Genomic DNA, 18,807 nt, shown 5'->3' on the forward strand with positions numbered 1-18,807 from the left:
AAATGCTCCTCTGTCAGCGAACCGTTATTTTAATTCCAACATGTTATTTGTGTACCTTTATTAACGCTTATAAAAACCAAATACATAAAAATAAATAAATCCTATTCACATAGAATCGTTTAATCTAAAGCATAGAACTGAATGCGACCACTTGACCAGCCAATGGTCAGTACCGAGCGATCGTTGTCCTTGTTCAATGGCTGGAAGCAAACGAAGCTGGGATATTCGGCCGTCGTTTGGCCATTTAAATAGTAACCGCCCGATATTTGCAAATCGTACTTCTGTATGTATGTGCGGAAAATGGCTATGGAATTGGTTGACTTGAAGGTGATCACCAGATATTTGCCCTGCGGATCCCATACCAACTGCTGGACAGTGCCTCCAATGAGCGTATGCTTGCTGCTATCCAAGGTGCACGCATTTAGATCGGCAACAGGCAGCACTTCCTTATCATCAGATTTCGCTGTAGCAAGGCAAATGGGAATCAGTTTATGAAACATTAAAAGACACTAAGAGCTTTGAATATTACAAAGCATGTAGGCAGCATTATACAGACGATCTGGATGCTTAAACAGTCGCCTACCTGTTGCATGCCAACCTAACTAGTTTTGGGTTTGCTCTTGGGCAAGCTGCGAGGCGTGTGCTTGCATTAACTTGACAGACACGCACTGTACCAGCAGTGCCCGCATTGGATAAGGGATTAAGTCTGGTCGGAGCACTTACATGACTGGAGAAGCAGCTGAACGAATTGAAGACGGTATAAAATTGGCTCAGCAGTGCTCGCAAATAGCAGAAAGCGACCGTAGGGTGACCAGCAGGCGGCTTGAACGTTGCCGCCATCGCATACCCAACGATCTGAGGTCCAGCGATCGTGACATTTCCACACGCGAAACACGCGATCCACAGTTGCCGCAAAGATCCATTCATTGCACGGTGACCAGCTGAGCAGAGAGCCTGGTGGACCCAGACGTTTCAGAGGCTTCAACCTTTTACTGTCAGGATGCCAAATGAGTATGGCGCGATCACCAATGGAGGCGGTGGCCAGCAAGGTGCCATCCTTGTTCCACTGCATCGAGCTTATGGGTAGATTGTCCGGACTGAAAACAAAAATAAATAAGCTGAGTAATCGCACGCTTCAGCTGGAGATTTACGCACTGTTTCAATGTGTGACTGGGATTGATGGTGCGACCCAGATGCAGGTTGTTGTCAATTATCCAAAAGCACAAGCCCTGACGGCAGCCAACCACAAGCTCAAAGGCACACAGCGGCCGCCAGGCCATGCATGTTATTTGGGTTTGTGTTGGGCTTTTCAGCACGGGGCCCATGCCAGCATTATTATCTGTAATCTTACTGTAAACACGCACCACGTCGTCCACGCCGGCCACCGCCAGTTTAAAGAGATGCACGTGCCAGGCGATGTAGCGAACAGAACTGTTTACCCAATCTCTGCAAAATATATAAGAGCAAGTCTTATAGTAGCATCTATATATACTATATAGAGAACAGAGATCGCACCTGGTCTCAGCATATTGAGCAATGCGCTCAGCGCTCAGCTGCTGTGTGTGAGGAAATACCTTTAATTTAAATCTGCTATAGAGGTCCAGCAGATGCGCAATGTAATCGGCTGTTTTGCTTATAAGAGGCGCTTGTTCGCGCGTTTTTTCGCTACGCGCCTCCGCCAGCGATTCCCAAAAGCCGCCATCGAAGAATGTGCGCGAAATGCGCTTCGGCACGCTTTCGCTCTCGACCGGTATGAAGCTGTGGCCCACAGAAAAGCGGTGAGCTGATGGATTGAGCAGCTCGTTCTTTAGATTAATTGTTGGATATTGCTCCAACTCCGGTATATAGTTTTGGCGATGCCCCACGCCCGTTGGTGAGGACAATGTAGGTATTTGTTTTAGGTTGCTTAAAGATGCCATTTAAATTTATTGTGCTTGTTGAGCTTAGAGCTGTGCGATATTTACGTACCAGTTACTTGTCACGAATATGACAAACAAGTCGCGGCTCTGCCAACCTATGAAAAACCTTCAGCGAAATTAACAGTTATGAACAGATAACTTAAAATGAATCTTCTGCTCAATAAATACTGCAGTGGCAATTATATTATGCCGATGATGGTTTTTGAAAGCAGAGCAAACGTTTTAAATTATTTGTTCAACATTCTTAGGCGATGGCGTGTTTCGATTCATCGTACGTTAATCACGATTGCAGGTTAAATATCGTTTAAAAACTAGTTCATTTTTTTAAATGTTTATGTGCAGCAGTTACTGTAACTTGTACTGTATGAAGTAACCGTTTAAACCCAAGTAGGCTACTTTAGCATGCGTTAGACTCCCGTTGGTTTTTCTCATTATGAACCAAAATTGACAGCAGATTGCCAGGAAAAGACTCAAATGATTTTGCAATAGAATCGAATGAACATTTTGGGAACCACTGCATACAGTTCAGTTCAGAACCTGCTAGCATCCCTCGTTTTTTCTTAATTGTTTGGCAGCAAACAAATTCAAACGAGCACTTTGCCTTTATTATTATTAACAATTAGTATCCAGTTAGGCGTTTTACCGTTTCAGTTTTGTTTCTGAGTTGTCATTTTTAGCATGTGAATTGCGGCATTCGAAGGGAGAGCACAAGTGAAGTCTCTGCAGCTGTGTTATCCGTTCATTCGTCCAGCAGTTGTTGTTTTTTGTCCCACCGCCATTTTTGACACAAACACAAACGCGCGCGCCTTCTATAAATTTGGCGAACGATTAATATTGTATGCTACAAATTGGCAAACGCAGTGCTTTAGCAGAACAACAACAGAAGAAAAGATGCCTAACTCGAATAACAACACAAGTAGCAAAAATATTGGATATGAATTCAAAAGCCTTATATCGAAACTCAGGGAGGGCGTACACCCCAAGGACTCGCAGGAATTATTAGGTATATTACGCAGCTCTTACACTTGCTCTGCTTTCTAATATGCATTTGTACTATCCAGATCGAATGGTGCCGCTTGCCGTGCAGTATATTAACAAGTGCCCCGATATATTTGATAGTCCACCGCCACTGACCGAGGATGATTGCCTAGACAAGATTATGACTATATTGGAGTCAAATCCGATGTGGGGTGAGGAAGATAAGCCTGGATCGGTCTTCCACGAGCATTACGTTGTTGCCTCCTGTGAGGTAAGTGTGGTGTGGCTGTAATTGGATGACGCACCAAATACTCTTACTCATGCTGTTGCAGATTGAAGATCAGCGTATGCGGGACCTTCTATCGAATCTTATATTGTTTAGCCTGGAAACTGATGCACAGTACGTCCCCTTGAACGAAGTTGGACAGCCACCTAGTCGACGTTCCAGATCGTCAATCAAAGTGGACAGCACAAACCGGAGCTCGTGCAGCAGCGTCCTTCAATCTAACGGCATTGGCTTAAATGGCAATAAAAATGGGATGTCAGTAAAGCCCTGCAGCTACGATCCAACACAGACGAGCGTGGGTCTTGGCAACCTTCCTTTGCCCAACTACATCCTGGATACAACAAAGCAAAATAACGTCAACACCGATCATGATGTTGTGCAGAATGCGATATATTCGTTTATGGGCGTACAGGGCAAGTATCTTAAGAAGGATGTGATTACGGGACGCTTCAAGCTCGATCCGCTCACCATGAAGACCATCTCACCAGTGCAGTGTGGTATGCTATTGAGGCTGTCCGAGCTGGGTTATTATCATGATCGGGTGTCCAAATTTTCGAATACAATGACCGGCTACAATGCCATGGGCAGTATGGGCCAGGCATTCATGGCGAAGCTGAAACTGGAGATGAGCGAATTTCATGGGCAGGTGGCACTCTTGCAGGATCAGCTTAACGCATTTCGTCAGACGCAGATGCGAGACTTCGTCGATCGTGATCAGAGCTGGTTGGACAGGCAACGTGAGCAGCTGACGCTAATGAAGCTGCTTTGCTGGTACATGGAGCCACTGCGGCGCATGCAATGGCTGACGAAAATCGCCGATGCCTGCCAGCTAAAGAAGGGCGGTGACCTGGCCTCCGTGCTATATACATTTCTAAACAATGGTGATCCCATGATCAATAAACTAGCCAATGATCTGTTGACCGTGAGCTGTGGACCGTTGGTACGCATGATCTCAAAATGGATGCTCGAGGGCGGCATCGAGGATAGCCACGGCGAATTCTTTGTTGAATCCCTTGACGAGGTCGGCGCTGATCGACTCTGGCATGATAAGTTTCGGCTGCGACACAGCATGCTACCCAAATTTATCACACTTGAACTGGCCGACAAGATACTTAAAACCGGCAAGAGCATTAACTTTTTGCGTGAGATTTGCAAAATGGAGGAAGCGGTAAAGGGCCGTAAAGAGCTTAAGTACGTTATTGACAATCATGGTAAGCCGGCATCGATATATATATATATATTAATTATTCATTGTATCCATTCGCTTTTGTGCAGTTTCCCACATCTTTTCGTACGTGCCAGACACAACCTGGCATGCGGCCATTGAGACCTGCTATTCGCAAACTTCCAAGCATGTGCTGGACATTATGGTTGGACCACACAAGCTGTTGGATCATCTGCAGGGGATGCGTCGCTATCTATTGCTTGGCCAAGGCGACTTTGTCAGCATTTTCATCGAGAACATGAAGTGCGTTCAAGAACTAATTCAATATATGACCTGCTTTTCAGTTTGTTTGCTTGTTTTGTGGCTTCCGCAGGGATGAGCTGGAGAAAATTGGCACCGACATTTACTCACACGATCTATCCGCAATGCTTGATGCCGCCCTGCGCTGCACAAATGCCCAGTACGACGATCCAGATATACTAAATCATTTGGATGTGGTGGTTAAGACGCCTTATGCCGGTGACTGCGGCTGGGATGTCATCTCATTGCAATACACGGTCCGTGGACCGTTGGCCACCATGCTGGAACCCGCCATGCCCACATACAAGGCGCTATTCAAGCCACTCTGGCGCATCAAGCACATGGAATTCGTCTTATCCACAAAAATTTGGAAGGTACAAATGGGCAACGCCAAGGTGAGTAAATACCGAAATCCGGGTTTTCAATTTTGGGGTGAAAAAAGGGAACCAAAAATATTCCACGCGAAACTACTAACCAGATTCTAGCTCTTGCGAGCTCCGGACAAGCAACAAGCCTGATATACAAATCGGTTCTAATCGATTTTATGGCAACGGGCGATTCATCGATTATTTGTTAAAACAAACTTGATCAATCCGTGCAATTCAGAGAGCTACGCTCCAAAGTCTCCAGTCCATAGTTTATGGGATCGTTGCCATTATACAGATTATATCGATCATTTACTTGAGGACTGTCATAGGTAATGATGCACAATTAGTATGCATTATAAACACAATTATTTGTTAGTTTTGCTACAAGCTGCAACTCATTTTTTTTAGTTTATTGCAAAATTGTGCATTTCGCTTCGCTTAAACGAGTGTCAGCCTGTACTTTATGGGAAGGATGGCTACTTCTAAAATATTTATCCATTATCAATGGGTTTAGGCTATGCAAACTAAGAAACTGTTTATTGTATTGCGTTTTGATTGTGTCAGTCGAGCAAGATATCCCTGTTGCCCTCCATAGAAAATGGAGAATTCTGTTTTTCTTTTATGGCTAAGATTAGCGCATACCTTGGCACGTAATCTAATCCATGGCCCCGAAACATACGGCTAACAATAGTCGACTTCCCGTTGCACATTTGCCGTTGCCAAACCAAGATAAGGGGCTAGCCTATCGATATCTGGGTATCAGGGCGCAGGTTTAAAGTACACGTACTCGTCAGGTACTTTGTGCTTGGGGTATAATTAGATTGAATGCAATAATAAATCGAGCATAAATTCCTTCTAGGCTTATGTATTATTTTCTAATTACACATAGTATTAACATACAAAAAAAAACACACAGATACACATTGTGCAAACACGGCGAAAATATCGCAATTACGATGCAAACAAAAAAAAAACAAATGCGATACAAACTGGGCATACATATGTGGGATATATGTACGTTGGTGTGCGTTAGATTGTGAAATCACCAAAATGTCTGTTTACAATTTGGCGTCCGTCTTGAGCAGAGGCGCCAGCTTCTGCGTCAGCATGATGTTGCCGGCAATCTTCAATTTGCCCTTCATGAAGGCAGCCTGGGGATTCAGCTTGCCCAAGGCAATGTCGACCATGTCCTCGTCGGCAACCGTTAGTGTGGTGTCCACCTTGACGCCCTGGGCGGGTCCCTCATACGCCTTGGCGCTCTTGCAGTCGAGGGCTGTTAATTAATGAAATCAATTAGGTCGCCGTTATTATCTATCTAGCTAAATAGCAGCTGGTGCCGAAGTACGCGACTGTTAACTGCACTTTGAACTTTACACGGTGCGTTATCGTTTGCGTTGCGTGTGTAAATAGAAGTTTGGACATTTACTTACTCCATTCCTTGGCTACTTTGCCATCCTTGGTGATTTTATAGAGGAACACGCCGTTAATGGCCTTGGCCTTGGCGGCATTATCCTTCAAGCCTTCGATAATTTTCTGGAAAACGGCGTCCGATTGCAGCGACATATTAATTGGTTTTGTTGATTTGTTGGAACTGCGATTTAATGAAACCACAAAAAGAAACGAATTAGTGTTTCATTAAAAATTGTGCAATATATGAATAACGCGCGTCAAATGCTTACACCTGAAAGGGAAAACGCCAAATAATGAGCAAGCAGCGGCAATCGTTGATATTTATGTGCTTTTCTTCTCTAATTCCGCTTTGCTCAAGCGCTCTGACACTCGACTGCTGAGCTCTCGTTCATTTTTTGACAGACACACACACACACACACACACACACACACATGCGACACGCACACGCACACACACAAAACAAATAGTGACCAATAAAATAAATCGATAGTCCGTTGGAGTTTGCACTCTCTCTCTCTCGCTCGCTACCGGTCTGTTAACTAACATGAGCAGCAGCTGTTGGCGCTCGTACTCGCACTGTGCAAAGTGCGCCAACGATTTGAAGATCATAAATTCTCAATGGGTATAACGATTAGTGGCAGATTATGGATTACGCTCTGCTCGCCCTACCATTTTTTATCAGCATGTACTTCATTTGGTACATAGTATTATATTTATTATGTACATTTTAATATTAAAGTGAGCTTAATGCTTATGCCTGCAATGCGTTCTCAAACTTTTCCGGGTCCAGTCCGGCCTGCTTCATCTGGACGGCAATGGAGAATAGGTAGTCATAGCACTCCGACCTGTAAGCATTCACACAATCGCACATTGCCCTAATAATTACATATATGTATTTACTTACATAGTCTTAGCCTTTTCCCATGTCTGACCCCAAACATAGACGCCGTGGCGGCGCACAAGAACAGCAGAACATCCGGGGTATTCCATCATGGCCGCATACATGCTGTCGGCCAGGTCCCGTTCGAAGGGCGTATTCTCAATGATGGGCACAACCAGTAGCTCGTCGTACCGAAGATAGCGCTTATCAGCTTCATCATAGACGCCCTGCAATAGATCAAATTAGCAAATTACTGCCCTCTGCATGGGACTCGTACCTTAATCATTTCCAGATGTGTGCAACGAAACGTTTTCCCTGGCCACAGCAATGTTGCCATTACAGCATGCTGGGAATGCGTGTGAATGACTGCGCCGGCATTGCGATGCCTGTATGCCAGCATGAAGAGCGGGGTGCACTGACTCTTGCTCAGGCCCTTGATCTCTGGTGGCAATTGCAAATCCTTGCCATCTATGTCCTGCACAAAGAGGTCTTCCGGTTGCATACGCTCCTTTTGTACCCCCGATGGCGCGATATAGATTTCGTTGCTGTTTCAAAAGTCATTCAGGTTCATTTTTATGGGGTTAACATTCGTGATGCACTTGCTTGTATTTAATGCTCATGCCGCCACCAGTCCCGGTTACCCAGCCCAGGTGATAGAATTGCCTACATAGCGACGGTATCAAGTTGCGCGGATGCTCCTCAGGTAAATCCTTAAAAATTGACAATGCCATTATAGAGTTGTGCGACTGATAAGACGGCGAATGGTCAGTCACGCAGTCACGTATGTAAACAATGATTAGTGCGATTGTTAGTTTCACAGTCACTCTGCGCGCTGTTAATATTATCGATGTATCTATGTGAATATATCGATAGCAGCCGTATAGTTTAAATCTGAGTTTAACTGTTTTTCCATGTATGGTAAACGGGTATACTATTTATATATTTTCAGGCGCTGCGTTCGATGGGCAGTGAGATTGCCAAGGCCACCTACCGATTGCATCTGTTCACATCGGAAATCATGCACTTTGTTCATCAAATGCAGTACTATGTACTCTTCGAAGTGATCGAATGCAACTGGGTGGAACTGCAGAAGCGCATGCAACAGGCCAAGGCATTGGATGACATACTCGATGCACACTCCAAGTTTTTGCACGCGATCAGCATTGGATGCTTCGTGAACACGTCAACGAACATGGAAAGCCATCTTGAGGTGGTCTATGAGAACATCATTTCGCTGGAAAATTGGCAGGCCAACTTTTATCAAGACTGCTTCGCTGAATTGGAGGCACGTCAGCAAATGGCTAAAACGATTGCCGAGTCCGAACAGGCCGGACGTTATGGTCTGACCACTGTACAAAAAATGGAACGCGATCAGGAGCGCAAGATATTCGAGCAGAAGCTAATAACCTCCTGTCGGACGCTCGAAGGATTTGCCGTGTCCTATGGGAAAGCAGTGGGTGGCTTTCTGCTGGCGCTTAATTCCAGCGACGATCCCAATCTGCAGCTGTTTGGCACCCGTCTGGACTTCAATGAATATTATAAAAAGCGAGATACAAATCTCAGCAAACCGTTAACCTTCGAACATTGGCGCTTGAGCAACGTGTTTGGCACCTCCAAAAGCCACATGGGCGGTCGCTACAGCATGCATCCGCAAACACCATCACAGTTTGCAAACCATGGTCACACTCCATTACTGTCCTGGGACTAACGGTTAACTCAGGCGGAAGATTGTGGTACTCACAATGAGAAAGCGCTTTATCCCAGTGCCAACAACAACAGCAACAACAACAACGACAACAACAACAATAACCGCGTTAAAGATTACAGTTTTAATCGAGTTGCTTTGGCTCGAGGCCCACTTTTAAAATACAGGGTTGCAAATTGTTGCGATGTCATGTAAATTGCATCGTGCTTTTATTTCGTCATTAGGCAAGATAAACAAAAGTATTTAGCTTTAAAGGCCATTACCGCACGCGAGCTACCTGCATATTGTTGTTACAAGACAAGCGTTTTTAAATGTATCATAATTGCCAAAATATCCCCAGGAAAGTATTCTACTCTAATCACATCTCTCCGAACGAGAAGTAAGAAGCAAACAACATGCACCGTTAAAATGTTTTGTTTTTTTCTTTCTCAAAAAGATACGATTGTAGCAGAAAGCGTTGTAATGAAATGTAAGGAAATACTCGCTACACAGCACATTTGCTTAGCTAACCGTGCCAAAAGTATTAGAAAATTCGAAATTCTCTTGTATTAAATTAAAACATTCTGCGGCCATTTCAGCCAGTTTAATCTACACATCAAAGAAACTCCTTCATCAAATCAATTAATCAATCATATTAAAGACTTGCATTTTCTGTTATATATATCTCATATAAATCGTTAATGCTATAAACAATTTGTTAATTAACTATGTAAAATTTTAAAATCGTTTTAAAGCAAGAACCCAATTTTAGAGAAATGTCACATAACATGTTTCCACTTATAATTCGAATAATGATAGAAACGATTTTAAATGTTAATATATTGAAAGCAACTCCACAAGTTCTAAATAAATGGTTATGTATTTTAAATGAAATCTGCTTGCCTTTTTCAACTGATCAAAATTTTGGAATCTGTTTTTGTCTAACCAATCCGAATATGCCCGATGTCTTGAACAGTATTAAGTTGAAATAGCATATCGATATAATGTAGCAATCGGAATGCTCGTATCGATAGTTTATGCAATATCGGCTGCAATATTTTTTTGTCGGGCGATAAACAAATAGCACAACAAACTTGTAAAAGAGCGACAAAAAAAAAAAATCAATTGCAAAAAATAACAGTGGAATCCAAGCTAAGCCACATCGCTTATCGGCAACAATTAAAAGCTGAAATCGGTTAAGCGCATACAAGTTCAGCAGCTTATCAAAGCGAAAGGCGTCAACAGTTTGGATTCGCAGTTTCGAGTGCTATTCGCGTTGGCAGTGATTTTTGCAAGTGCAAAGCAGCAAAGCAAAAGAACAAACGAAAAGAGAAAATCTGACGCTGCCGGCGCTGGCATTACCAATACATATATTAATTATTTTCTATTTGTTATTGGTGCTGTGGCTGTCGAGTTCTTTTATTAAAATTTCAAGCAACCATATTGCTGCTCTGGAGGCGAATACAACAGCAACAACAAAAACAAAAACAACGAGAGCAACAAAAGCAGCGCACGCATCAACTGCGACGTCGACGTCGACGAAATGGCGTTAAAAAAAGTGAAGGGAAATTTCGAGCGCATGTTTGATAAAAACTTGACAGACCTTGTGCGCGGCATACGAAATAACAAGGATAATGAGGCAAGTGCTACATCGCCAAATAGATTTGATTGTTGTTGTTGTTTCTGTCGGCCAACAAAACTTGTTAATTAGCTGTCAAACTTTATTTGCATTTGCATTGGCGTAGGCGTGTGTGTTCATGTGTGTGTGTGTGTGTGTGCTGTCAGCATCTGCTAGCTCCGCAAGGCTCAAAAGCTTGACTTAATTAGCGGCAGTTTGTAGCGTCTCGCACTCTATGTCTCTCTCTCTCTCTCTCTCTCCCTCTCTATTAATGTCTTTCAGCTCATTTCCCTGATGTGCCACCTCACACACAGATACAAGCACAGGCACACGCACACCCACACACACACACAACAGCGAATGAGAACGCGTTGTCTGTGCAAAGCCGAACTTTCCTACTAACTTTTGACTTGCGTTTCCTTATCAAACCAAAAGCATTTGCTCTCATGACTTCACAGGAGATCTGCAGCTGATAAAAATTGTAAAAAAAAACTGAATCTTTGGCTGTCGTAGGAATTGGCTTGTGTGTATGTACATATAAGCTGCCCCAACCCGCATCCTTCTGCTGATAGCCAAGCCCATTCTGCTGAATCTCCACAGTCCCAGCAATTTGAACTTTTCTGTTGATATAGCAACAAACGCTCCTTTATGCGCAATCTGCATACCAACTGAAACTGTATTAATGTCAACTGATAGCAGCCGACAGCCCCCTCCCCGTACTTGACCACAGCCACGAACTGTGTTGACCCAACTGAATCGCTTGACTCTGGGGATGATGTTAATTTATAACTTTTGCTTCGATTCGTCTATCACATGGGTCATGCAGACGGGCCATGATACCACAGCGTGATTAGACATGCCTTCAATTGTTTTTGCAGTCTCCATGCACACTCGCACACACTCACACACATATACACATAAAAAGGCCTGAACATGCCAATTGAGGAGCTATTTGGCTTTTGTAATTGAGACCTTTCTTACTTTCTTTTGTACTCCGCAGGCCAAATACATATCGCAGTGCATTGAGGAAATCAAACAGGAGCTGCGTCAGGACAATATCAGCGTCAAGTGCAATGCTGTGGCCAAGCTGACCTATGTAAGTCCACCCTCGATCAACGCGGAGGCGGCTCCCGTGTTGGCCACAGACCAACCGCAGAGTGTCGTAAGAGATTGAAGACAGCCCCTTAATGGAATTCATAAGGAGCTAAAGTTCCAAATACAAGTTAAGATTGGGCGGTTCAATGTGGTGGTATCCATCCTTAAATCACATGTAGCCCTATTAGTTTCTTGATACGAAGAAGATTTCACTTATTGGAAATGTTCGCACAGCTATTCCAGCCAATGTGAAAGCCTATCTGAATCAAGTTACTCTCTCTGGACAATTCCGAATTAGCTCTATTAATAAGGAATGCGCCAGATGTGATCAAAGGCTTGATGCACATCAAGGAATACCACAGGACATCTCACATCTTTCTCTCGAAGGTAGCTAGCCTATGGTTGGTTACTTTATTGAGTTGCTTTGGAATATTATGCCGCACTCTAAATCCAAATGACAAAGTCTATGCTAACTATGCTCAGCAGACGAAACAGCAGTTTTTAATGATAAATAGGCTTGAATTTCCAAGTAGTTAATATAATTGACTGAAAATCACTGTGTTGCAAGGCATTGTATTGACTGCTTTTAATTTTTATAGATACAAATGCTCGGATATGACATCTCGTGGGCAGGCTTTAATATAATTGAGGTGATGAGTTCCTCGCGCTTCACATGCAAGCGAATTGGTTACCTGGCCGCCAGTCAATGCTTTCATCCGGACAGCGAGGTAAGCGCCTGTCAATTCATAAACTTATCAAATCGATCTAATCAAATTGCATTTGATCGATTTGCAGCTACTCATGCTAACCACGAACATGATACGCAAGGACCTCAACTCACAGAATCAATACGATGCCGGCGTGGCGCTGAGCGGTCTTAGTTGTTTTATATCGCCAGATTTATCGCGGGATCTGGCCAATGATATTATGACACTGGTGCGTTTTATTAGATTTGTATGTTCGAGTTGACCGATTTAACTGTATTTGCTTGTTACCTCGCACAGATGAGCTCGACCAAACCATATCTGCGCATGAAGGCTGTGCTGATGATGTATAAGGTATTCTTGCGCTATCCCGAAGCCTTGCGACCTGCATTTCCCAAACTGAAAGAGAAGCTCGAGGATCCGGATCCAGGTGTGCCATTGACAAATATCCATTGGCAGTCCAATGCTAGTTAATAATACTTGTATTCTTAGGTGTACAATCGGCTGCTGTTAATGTCATTTGTGAGCTGGCGCGCAAGAATCCAAAAAACTATCTTCCTTTGGCGCCTGTGTTTTTCAAGCTCATGACCACGTCGACAAATAATTGGATGCTAATTAAGATAATTAAACTGGTGAGTATATGCGGTGCCGTGTTACTCAATGAGTTTCCTTTTTGGTTTTCTTTTTTTTTCTGTTTTTTTTTTTTTGTGTTCAAATAATGAAAACCCTTTTTTTGCTGTACAATAATATGAATAAGAACTGAATATTTGTCTATCAAGTTAATTAACACAACTCCTACTCCTCCACTTCCCTTACCTGCCCAACCAAAAACGATTATTAAAAACAAAAAAATTATTCAAAAAAACCAAAAAAAAAAAAACAGTTCGCGAGCCTCACAACTATTGAACCGGCGCTGGGACGCAAATTGACTCAGCCCCTAATTGAAATTATTTCCAGGTTTTTATCGGCGCGCTTTTATTTATTGAAGCAAGCAGCCATATTAAGAAACTTATTTATTTATTTACAAAAAAAAAATAATAATAATAATAAGATAAACAGCACGCGCTTTTGTTTTAATTTCTTTAAGCATTTCTCCTTAACGATTGAGTTGTAATTCTTGTTTTTTTTGTTTCTTATTCTTATTTGTGCAACTGAAAGTTGTTCCTTACGTTAATTTTCGTTAGATTTTTCACCGTTTACATATATTCACATATATTCACATTCACGATACAATTTGTACACGATTTGAGCCCATTAATTGGACAATTTGTTGTATTTAAATGCAAGAAATCAACTTCCAAATTCAATATCAACTGTAAATGTTGTTATCGAACATCGAGATCCTTTGTCCTTCTGCACTCACCTCACATATATGTGTTTATCCTGCTGTTATCCGTTATGCTACTAAATGTAGGTTCCTGGTTCAAATCATGCGAAAACAAGTTAAAGCTGGTTAAATACTTGAATATGTTGAAATTGGCATTTAAAAAGTTAAATCGAATGTTATACTCCCGTTTGACTCGTATATAAATCGGATGTATCGAAAGCGGACACACATATATGTACACACACACACATATATATATATATATATATATATATATATATATATATATATATATGTGTGCGTGTGTGTCTGAAACACAGCAGGCAGACGCACTCACTAGCCCTCACCGTATGCATACGAGTACATAAATATGTTTATTTACCGCTATTTATTTAAATTAATATACAAACATATGCGTATGTATTTGTTATTTGCTTTACTTTGCCCTTGCTAAGAGATGTCCCTGAGAGTCGCAGAAGCCAACTCTAGTCTAGCTACATGCCGTACATGTCATGTATATATATCTATGTATGCAGTATATATGTGTGTGTATGTACATGGATGTATGTGTGTGATCAATTGATTTTTCAATTAAAAATTGCGTTTATATGTTGTTTTCTATTTTTTTTTTTTACACTCAGTTTAACTAAGTGTTAAGTCTGCATCATTTCTTACATATTTATTTTTATGTCTTTAAAAAGGAATAAAAAATTAAATAATAATAATTTAAAAAACGGTTGTATGTATTGTGTATGGTATAATTTGTTGCTTGTTTCTTTTTCTCTTTGCATATTTGCAGTTTGGCGCTTTAACTCCCTTAGAACCCCGGCTAGGAAAGAAATTAATAGAGCCACTCACAAATCTAATTCATAGGCAAGTTTTTATCATTTACAAAAAAAAAACAAAAAATAAAAATGAAACATAAAACAAAAACAAAAAAACTGCAAAACTGCGCTCTCAGCTGTTCGATGATCGAAAGCTGATGTACAGATAAAAACACAAAAAGAAGAAACAAAAACGAAAACAAAAACGAAACAAAACATAAGCCAATAAAACGCTTGTTAAGTCTCTTATATATGTTCAGTTACATTTGCGCTCTCCCTTCAGCTCTCTTGCGCTTGCTCTCTTGCGCTTACTCTCTTACGTTGAATGCTTCTCTTCGAGCACCAAAATTGAAATCTTTACAGTTATTTTGTTTGTTTTTTTGTTCTCTTATTATTTGCGTTTTTATGCTACGCTTGAATTGTTAGCTGTTTATATATAAGTACATTTATACATAGATCTACATATATATATTTTTTTATTATTCAAGTAGAATTTCTATATATTATTATGCTATTCTTTTTTTTTTTTGCTGTTGCTATTACCGTTGTTGCTGTTGTTGCTGTTGTTGTTGTTGCTGTTGTTGTTTTTTGTTTTACGCTTCTTTTGGGCCGCTTTAATCGAACTGAACTCTTTGATATACCGCCGCCCTAACCCGCCAACCCGTGTCCAACCGTTCAACCCAAACAGCACATCGGCAATGAGCCTCCTCTACGAGTGCATCAACACGGTCATCGCGGTGCTCATCAGCATCAGCAGCGGCATGCCCAACCACAGTGCCTCCATACAGCTGTGCGTGCAGAAGCTGCGCATCCTTATCGTGGACTCCGACCAGAATCGTAAGTACAGCTGCATATCAATCCAATCTGCAGGCTATTGAGCACAAATCGTCATCTAGAAGGGCAGATCTGTCAATTCCTGAACAATACACAAGCTCCTTTTACCCAAAAGTTGTTTCATTTTGTATATAACATTCTACTATCTGATTTAGTATGAAAAGAATACAAATTATTGAAAAACAATAAAGAACGCTCATCGAATATTAGATGCCCTTCTAGAACTCGAAATCAGGTTTTGCAGAGAAATCTTTGAAAGCAATCAACTTCTTTATTTAAGGAGTTTAGTGAAATTCGCATTAGCTGCGTTTTGCCAGGAGAAGCTTACTTCTAACTCACATTTGCTGCCTTTTGTTCATTTCAAGTCAAATACTTGGGCCTGCTGGCCATGTCAAAGATACTGAAAACACATCCGAAGAGTGTGCAGACGCACAAGGATTTGATATTGGCGTGCCTGGACGACAAGGACGAGTCGATACGATTACGCGCCTTGGATCTGCTATATGGCATGGTATCGAAAAAGAATCTCATGGAGATTGTGAAACGCCTGCTCGGCCACATGGAGCGCGCCGAGGGCTCAGCGTATCGCGATGAGCTGCTCTACAAAGTGATCGAGATATGTGCCCAAAGTTCCTATCTGTATGTGACCAATTTCGAGTGGTACATGACCGTGCTCGTCGAGCTAATCCAACTGGAGGCCGGCTCCAAGCACGGCCGCCTGATTGCCGAGCAACTGCTGGACGTGGCCATACGTGTGCCCGTGGTGCGTCAATTTGCCGTCGTCGAGATGACCAATCTGCTGGACACGTTCGCCATTTCGACGCAAAGCAACTCCATGTACGAGGTGCTGTATGCGGCCGCCTGGATTGTGGGTGAATTCTCTGGCGAACTGGCCGATGCCGAGAAGACCCTCAACATATTGCTGCGACCGCGTCAACTACCTGGCCACATCCAGGGCGTCTATGTGCAGAATGTGATCAAGCTCTTTGCACGCCTGGCCACCTCCTGTCTCGAGCTGCAGGATTTGCCCGGCATTGTGCGCGTAAGTAACCGGATCAACCCACAAACTATATTTCTGCATGAATTTGTACAGCTCACCTTTGTCTGGATTTACAGCTGTGCGATCATGTGCTGGAAAAGCTGCAGCACTTCAATGGCTCCAGCGACATTGAGGTGCAGGAGCGTGCCAACTCCGCCTGCATGCTTATCGAAATGCTGCGCAAGCAACTGACTGCAGCTGTGGGGGATGATGAGGAGGCGACAACGGGATCAATACCAAGCATGGCAATTGAGATTGTCCAGGAGATGGCACTGCTCTTTGCCGGCGACCTGATACCCGTGGCGCCCAAGGCGCAGCGCAAGGTGCCGCTGCCGGATGGGCTTGACTTGGATGAGTGGATCAATGCACCGCCTCCGGAGGACGCCAGTAGCTTCTCTTCGGAGCACGACAAGGATGAGTTATTTGTCAGCTCAGCTCACGATGGCACCGGTGTCGGCCATACAGACGTCAAGCGACGCAAGAGCCTCGAGCTGACACCGGAACAACTGGAGCGTCAGCGCATGGCGCGTCTCATCGAACAGTCAAACAATCCGCACTACCTGAAGTCAGCGCCAATCTCTGCATCCGCTGCCATCGGCAGCAGCAGCAATAACTCCAATGCGGATCAGTATGACAATATTGATGACATACCCATAACTGAGCTCCCACTGGACATCGAGGGCGTATCCGCGCTGCGTGTGGGCAGTAAGTAAACCCTATATAACACACTCTCGATGCCTGGCTGATTGGCTATTCATGTGTTGCAGTTACGAAACGTTCGGACAAGTATCTGAAGGAGCAGCAGGCGGCCGCTGCGGCGCACAGTAGCAAAGATGGCAAAAAGAAGCATAAAAAGAGCAAGAAGAGCAAAAAATCAAAAAACAAACTAGCCTACAACAGCAGCTCCGAATCGGATGCGGGTAAGCTTCAGCGAAACAGCAGAGTCCAAAAGCCAGAACACAAATTAATATGAATTGTTGACCCCGTAGAACCGAAGCCTCTACATATTGTGAACACAACGCTGGACATGCCCGAGGGCGTTACGCTGTCCGACAGCGAGGATAAGGACGGCAAATACGATCCAAACGATCCACACCGTGCACTTGACATTGAGCTAGACATGTAAGCTTTATTTCCAGGCTAAATAGTTTCAACATTAACACCAACTCTTTTACAATAACAATCAGGGCTGATTTTGAAGCGCCGACAAAGTCATCCAAGGCTGCGTCAGCTGGCAAAGAAAATCTCAAGGCGCAAACTCAAGCCACGTCCAGTTCAGCAGGCACGGGCACAGGTACAGGCACAGGTGAAGTGGCTGGTAAGAAGGCTAAGAAATCAAAAGACAAGACACGCGAGCATAAAACGCGCAAGGTTCATCCAGAGCCCGATTTGATCGATACGGGGAGCAGTCCCTGCCGGACAGCCACAGACAACGACGGCGGCGGCAGCAGCACCAACAACAATAACATTAACAATAACAACAACAACAACAACACTGTCCAACCCGAAGCTGTCCATAGTCAGCAGAAAAAGAAGAAGCGCGAGAAGAGCGAGCGCAGTGAAAAGAGGGCGCACAAATCAAGCAAAAAACCAAATGATGACGCACCCACAATCACAAGCTCCGCGAACATTATCGATGTGGGGTTTGAACTGGCCGGCGCACAGCCGGCAGAGCCGCAAGCCGAGGCGGCCGTCAGCAAGGGGCATAAGAAGAAGCATAAGAAAGACAAGTCGCAGCACAAGGAGAAGCGGACACAGGAGTCGGCCGCCTCCGACTACGAACAGCCTATGGGCATTTCGACGCCCAGCAAAGAGATTTTCTAGGTACTAAATAATGGAATAAAACACGCATCTTCATCAATGGATCCATTCACGATTTCCATGCAATATGCATAGTTAAGAACTTTGCCATTAAGTTTGAATAATGCCTACTCCTAATCCTACGTCTAAATTATCGCTGCGATATAAAAACAAGTTGAACAAATTTAAAACAAGTACTAGTAATATTTGTGAAGCAAACAAAAAAAAAAACAAACGAATGAAGAAACTTATGAACAAAAAGAAAATATAAGAAGAGATGATTTTCTATTTTTTAAATGAATTTGTAGCCAGGACCAGGCAGTCGATTCCATTATATACAATTTGATCAAAATACAATTATAATATTTTAAATAATGCTAATTGAACAGGATTAAGTGCAAATATACATGCCGTAGAATGTATATAGGTTCATACCATATATATATATATATATATAGAGTGCATAATGTATATATAGTATTAAAAACAGGCAAAATATTGGAGAACATGTAATACCTAGACCTACAACCAATGTGCAAATGTTGCGTCCAATTATTCAACAAGTTGTTTAACTC

At 42.9% G+C, this 18,807-nt stretch overlaps 5 protein-coding genes across 5 annotated transcripts; 2 read left to right on the plus strand and 3 right to left on the minus strand.

The window, feature by feature from the left end:
- Window positions 1–98: 98 nt before the first annotated feature.
- LOC115765228 (aladin) lies at window positions 99–1,939 on the minus strand. The gene is made up of 4 exons (XM_030708671.1): window positions 1,516–1,939; window positions 1,156–1,446; window positions 724–1,097; window positions 99–463 (listed from the first exon to the last, which is right to left on the minus strand). The coding sequence occupies exons 1-4, from the start codon at window positions 1,917–1,919 to the stop codon at window positions 120–122; spliced, it is 1,413 nt and encodes a 470-aa protein (XP_030564531.1). The 5' UTR covers window positions 1,920–1,939; the 3' UTR covers window positions 99–119.
- A 532-nt stretch (window positions 1,940–2,471) lies between these two features.
- Window positions 2,472–9,865, plus strand: LOC115765257 (gamma-tubulin complex component 3). The gene is made up of 6 exons (XM_030708736.1): window positions 2,472–2,922; window positions 2,981–3,168; window positions 3,230–4,394; window positions 4,459–4,651; window positions 4,722–5,043; window positions 8,257–9,865. Exons 1-6 carry the CDS (start codon window positions 2,811–2,813, stop codon window positions 9,013–9,015), a joined length of 2,739 nt encoding a protein of 912 aa, XP_030564596.1. The 5' UTR covers window positions 2,472–2,810; the 3' UTR covers window positions 9,016–9,865.
- On the minus strand, window positions 5,866–6,784 carry LOC115765259 (peroxisomal multifunctional enzyme type 2). Its single transcript, XM_030708738.1, has 3 exons — window positions 6,696–6,784; window positions 6,447–6,607; window positions 5,866–6,289 (listed from the first exon to the last, which is right to left on the minus strand). Exons 2-3 carry the CDS (start codon window positions 6,577–6,579, stop codon window positions 6,075–6,077), a joined length of 348 nt encoding a protein of 115 aa, XP_030564598.1. The 5' UTR covers window positions 6,580–6,607; window positions 6,696–6,784; the 3' UTR covers window positions 5,866–6,074.
- LOC115765258 (probable methylthioribulose-1-phosphate dehydratase) lies at window positions 7,139–8,086 on the minus strand. Its single transcript, XM_030708737.1, has 4 exons — window positions 7,911–8,086; window positions 7,585–7,852; window positions 7,332–7,534; window positions 7,139–7,272 (listed from the first exon to the last, which is right to left on the minus strand). Exons 1-4 carry the CDS (start codon window positions 8,036–8,038, stop codon window positions 7,179–7,181), a joined length of 693 nt encoding a protein of 230 aa, XP_030564597.1. The 5' UTR covers window positions 8,039–8,086; the 3' UTR covers window positions 7,139–7,178.
- Window positions 9,866–10,076: 211 nt separating the features above from the next.
- On the plus strand, window positions 10,077–18,454 carry LOC115765323 (AP-3 complex subunit delta). Its single transcript, XM_030708823.1, has 13 exons — window positions 10,077–10,630; window positions 11,610–11,705; window positions 12,304–12,432; window positions 12,500–12,640; window positions 12,709–12,838; window positions 12,901–13,040; window positions 14,535–14,608; window positions 15,248–15,396; window positions 15,759–16,435; window positions 16,510–17,137; window positions 17,200–17,352; window positions 17,422–17,554; window positions 17,620–18,454. The coding sequence occupies exons 1-13, from the start codon at window positions 10,535–10,537 to the stop codon at window positions 18,254–18,256; spliced, it is 3,183 nt and encodes a 1,060-aa protein (XP_030564683.1). The 5' UTR covers window positions 10,077–10,534; the 3' UTR covers window positions 18,257–18,454.
- Window positions 18,455–18,807: the final 353 nt, after the last annotated feature.

This window comes from Drosophila novamexicana, unplaced genomic scaffold, assembly GCF_003285875.2.
Source record: "Drosophila novamexicana strain 15010-1031.04,08,12 unplaced genomic scaffold, DnovRS2.1 tig00000960-arrow-arrow-pilon, whole genome shotgun sequence".
Classification (NCBI taxonomy): Eukaryota; Metazoa; Arthropoda; class Insecta; order Diptera; family Drosophilidae; genus Drosophila; species Drosophila novamexicana.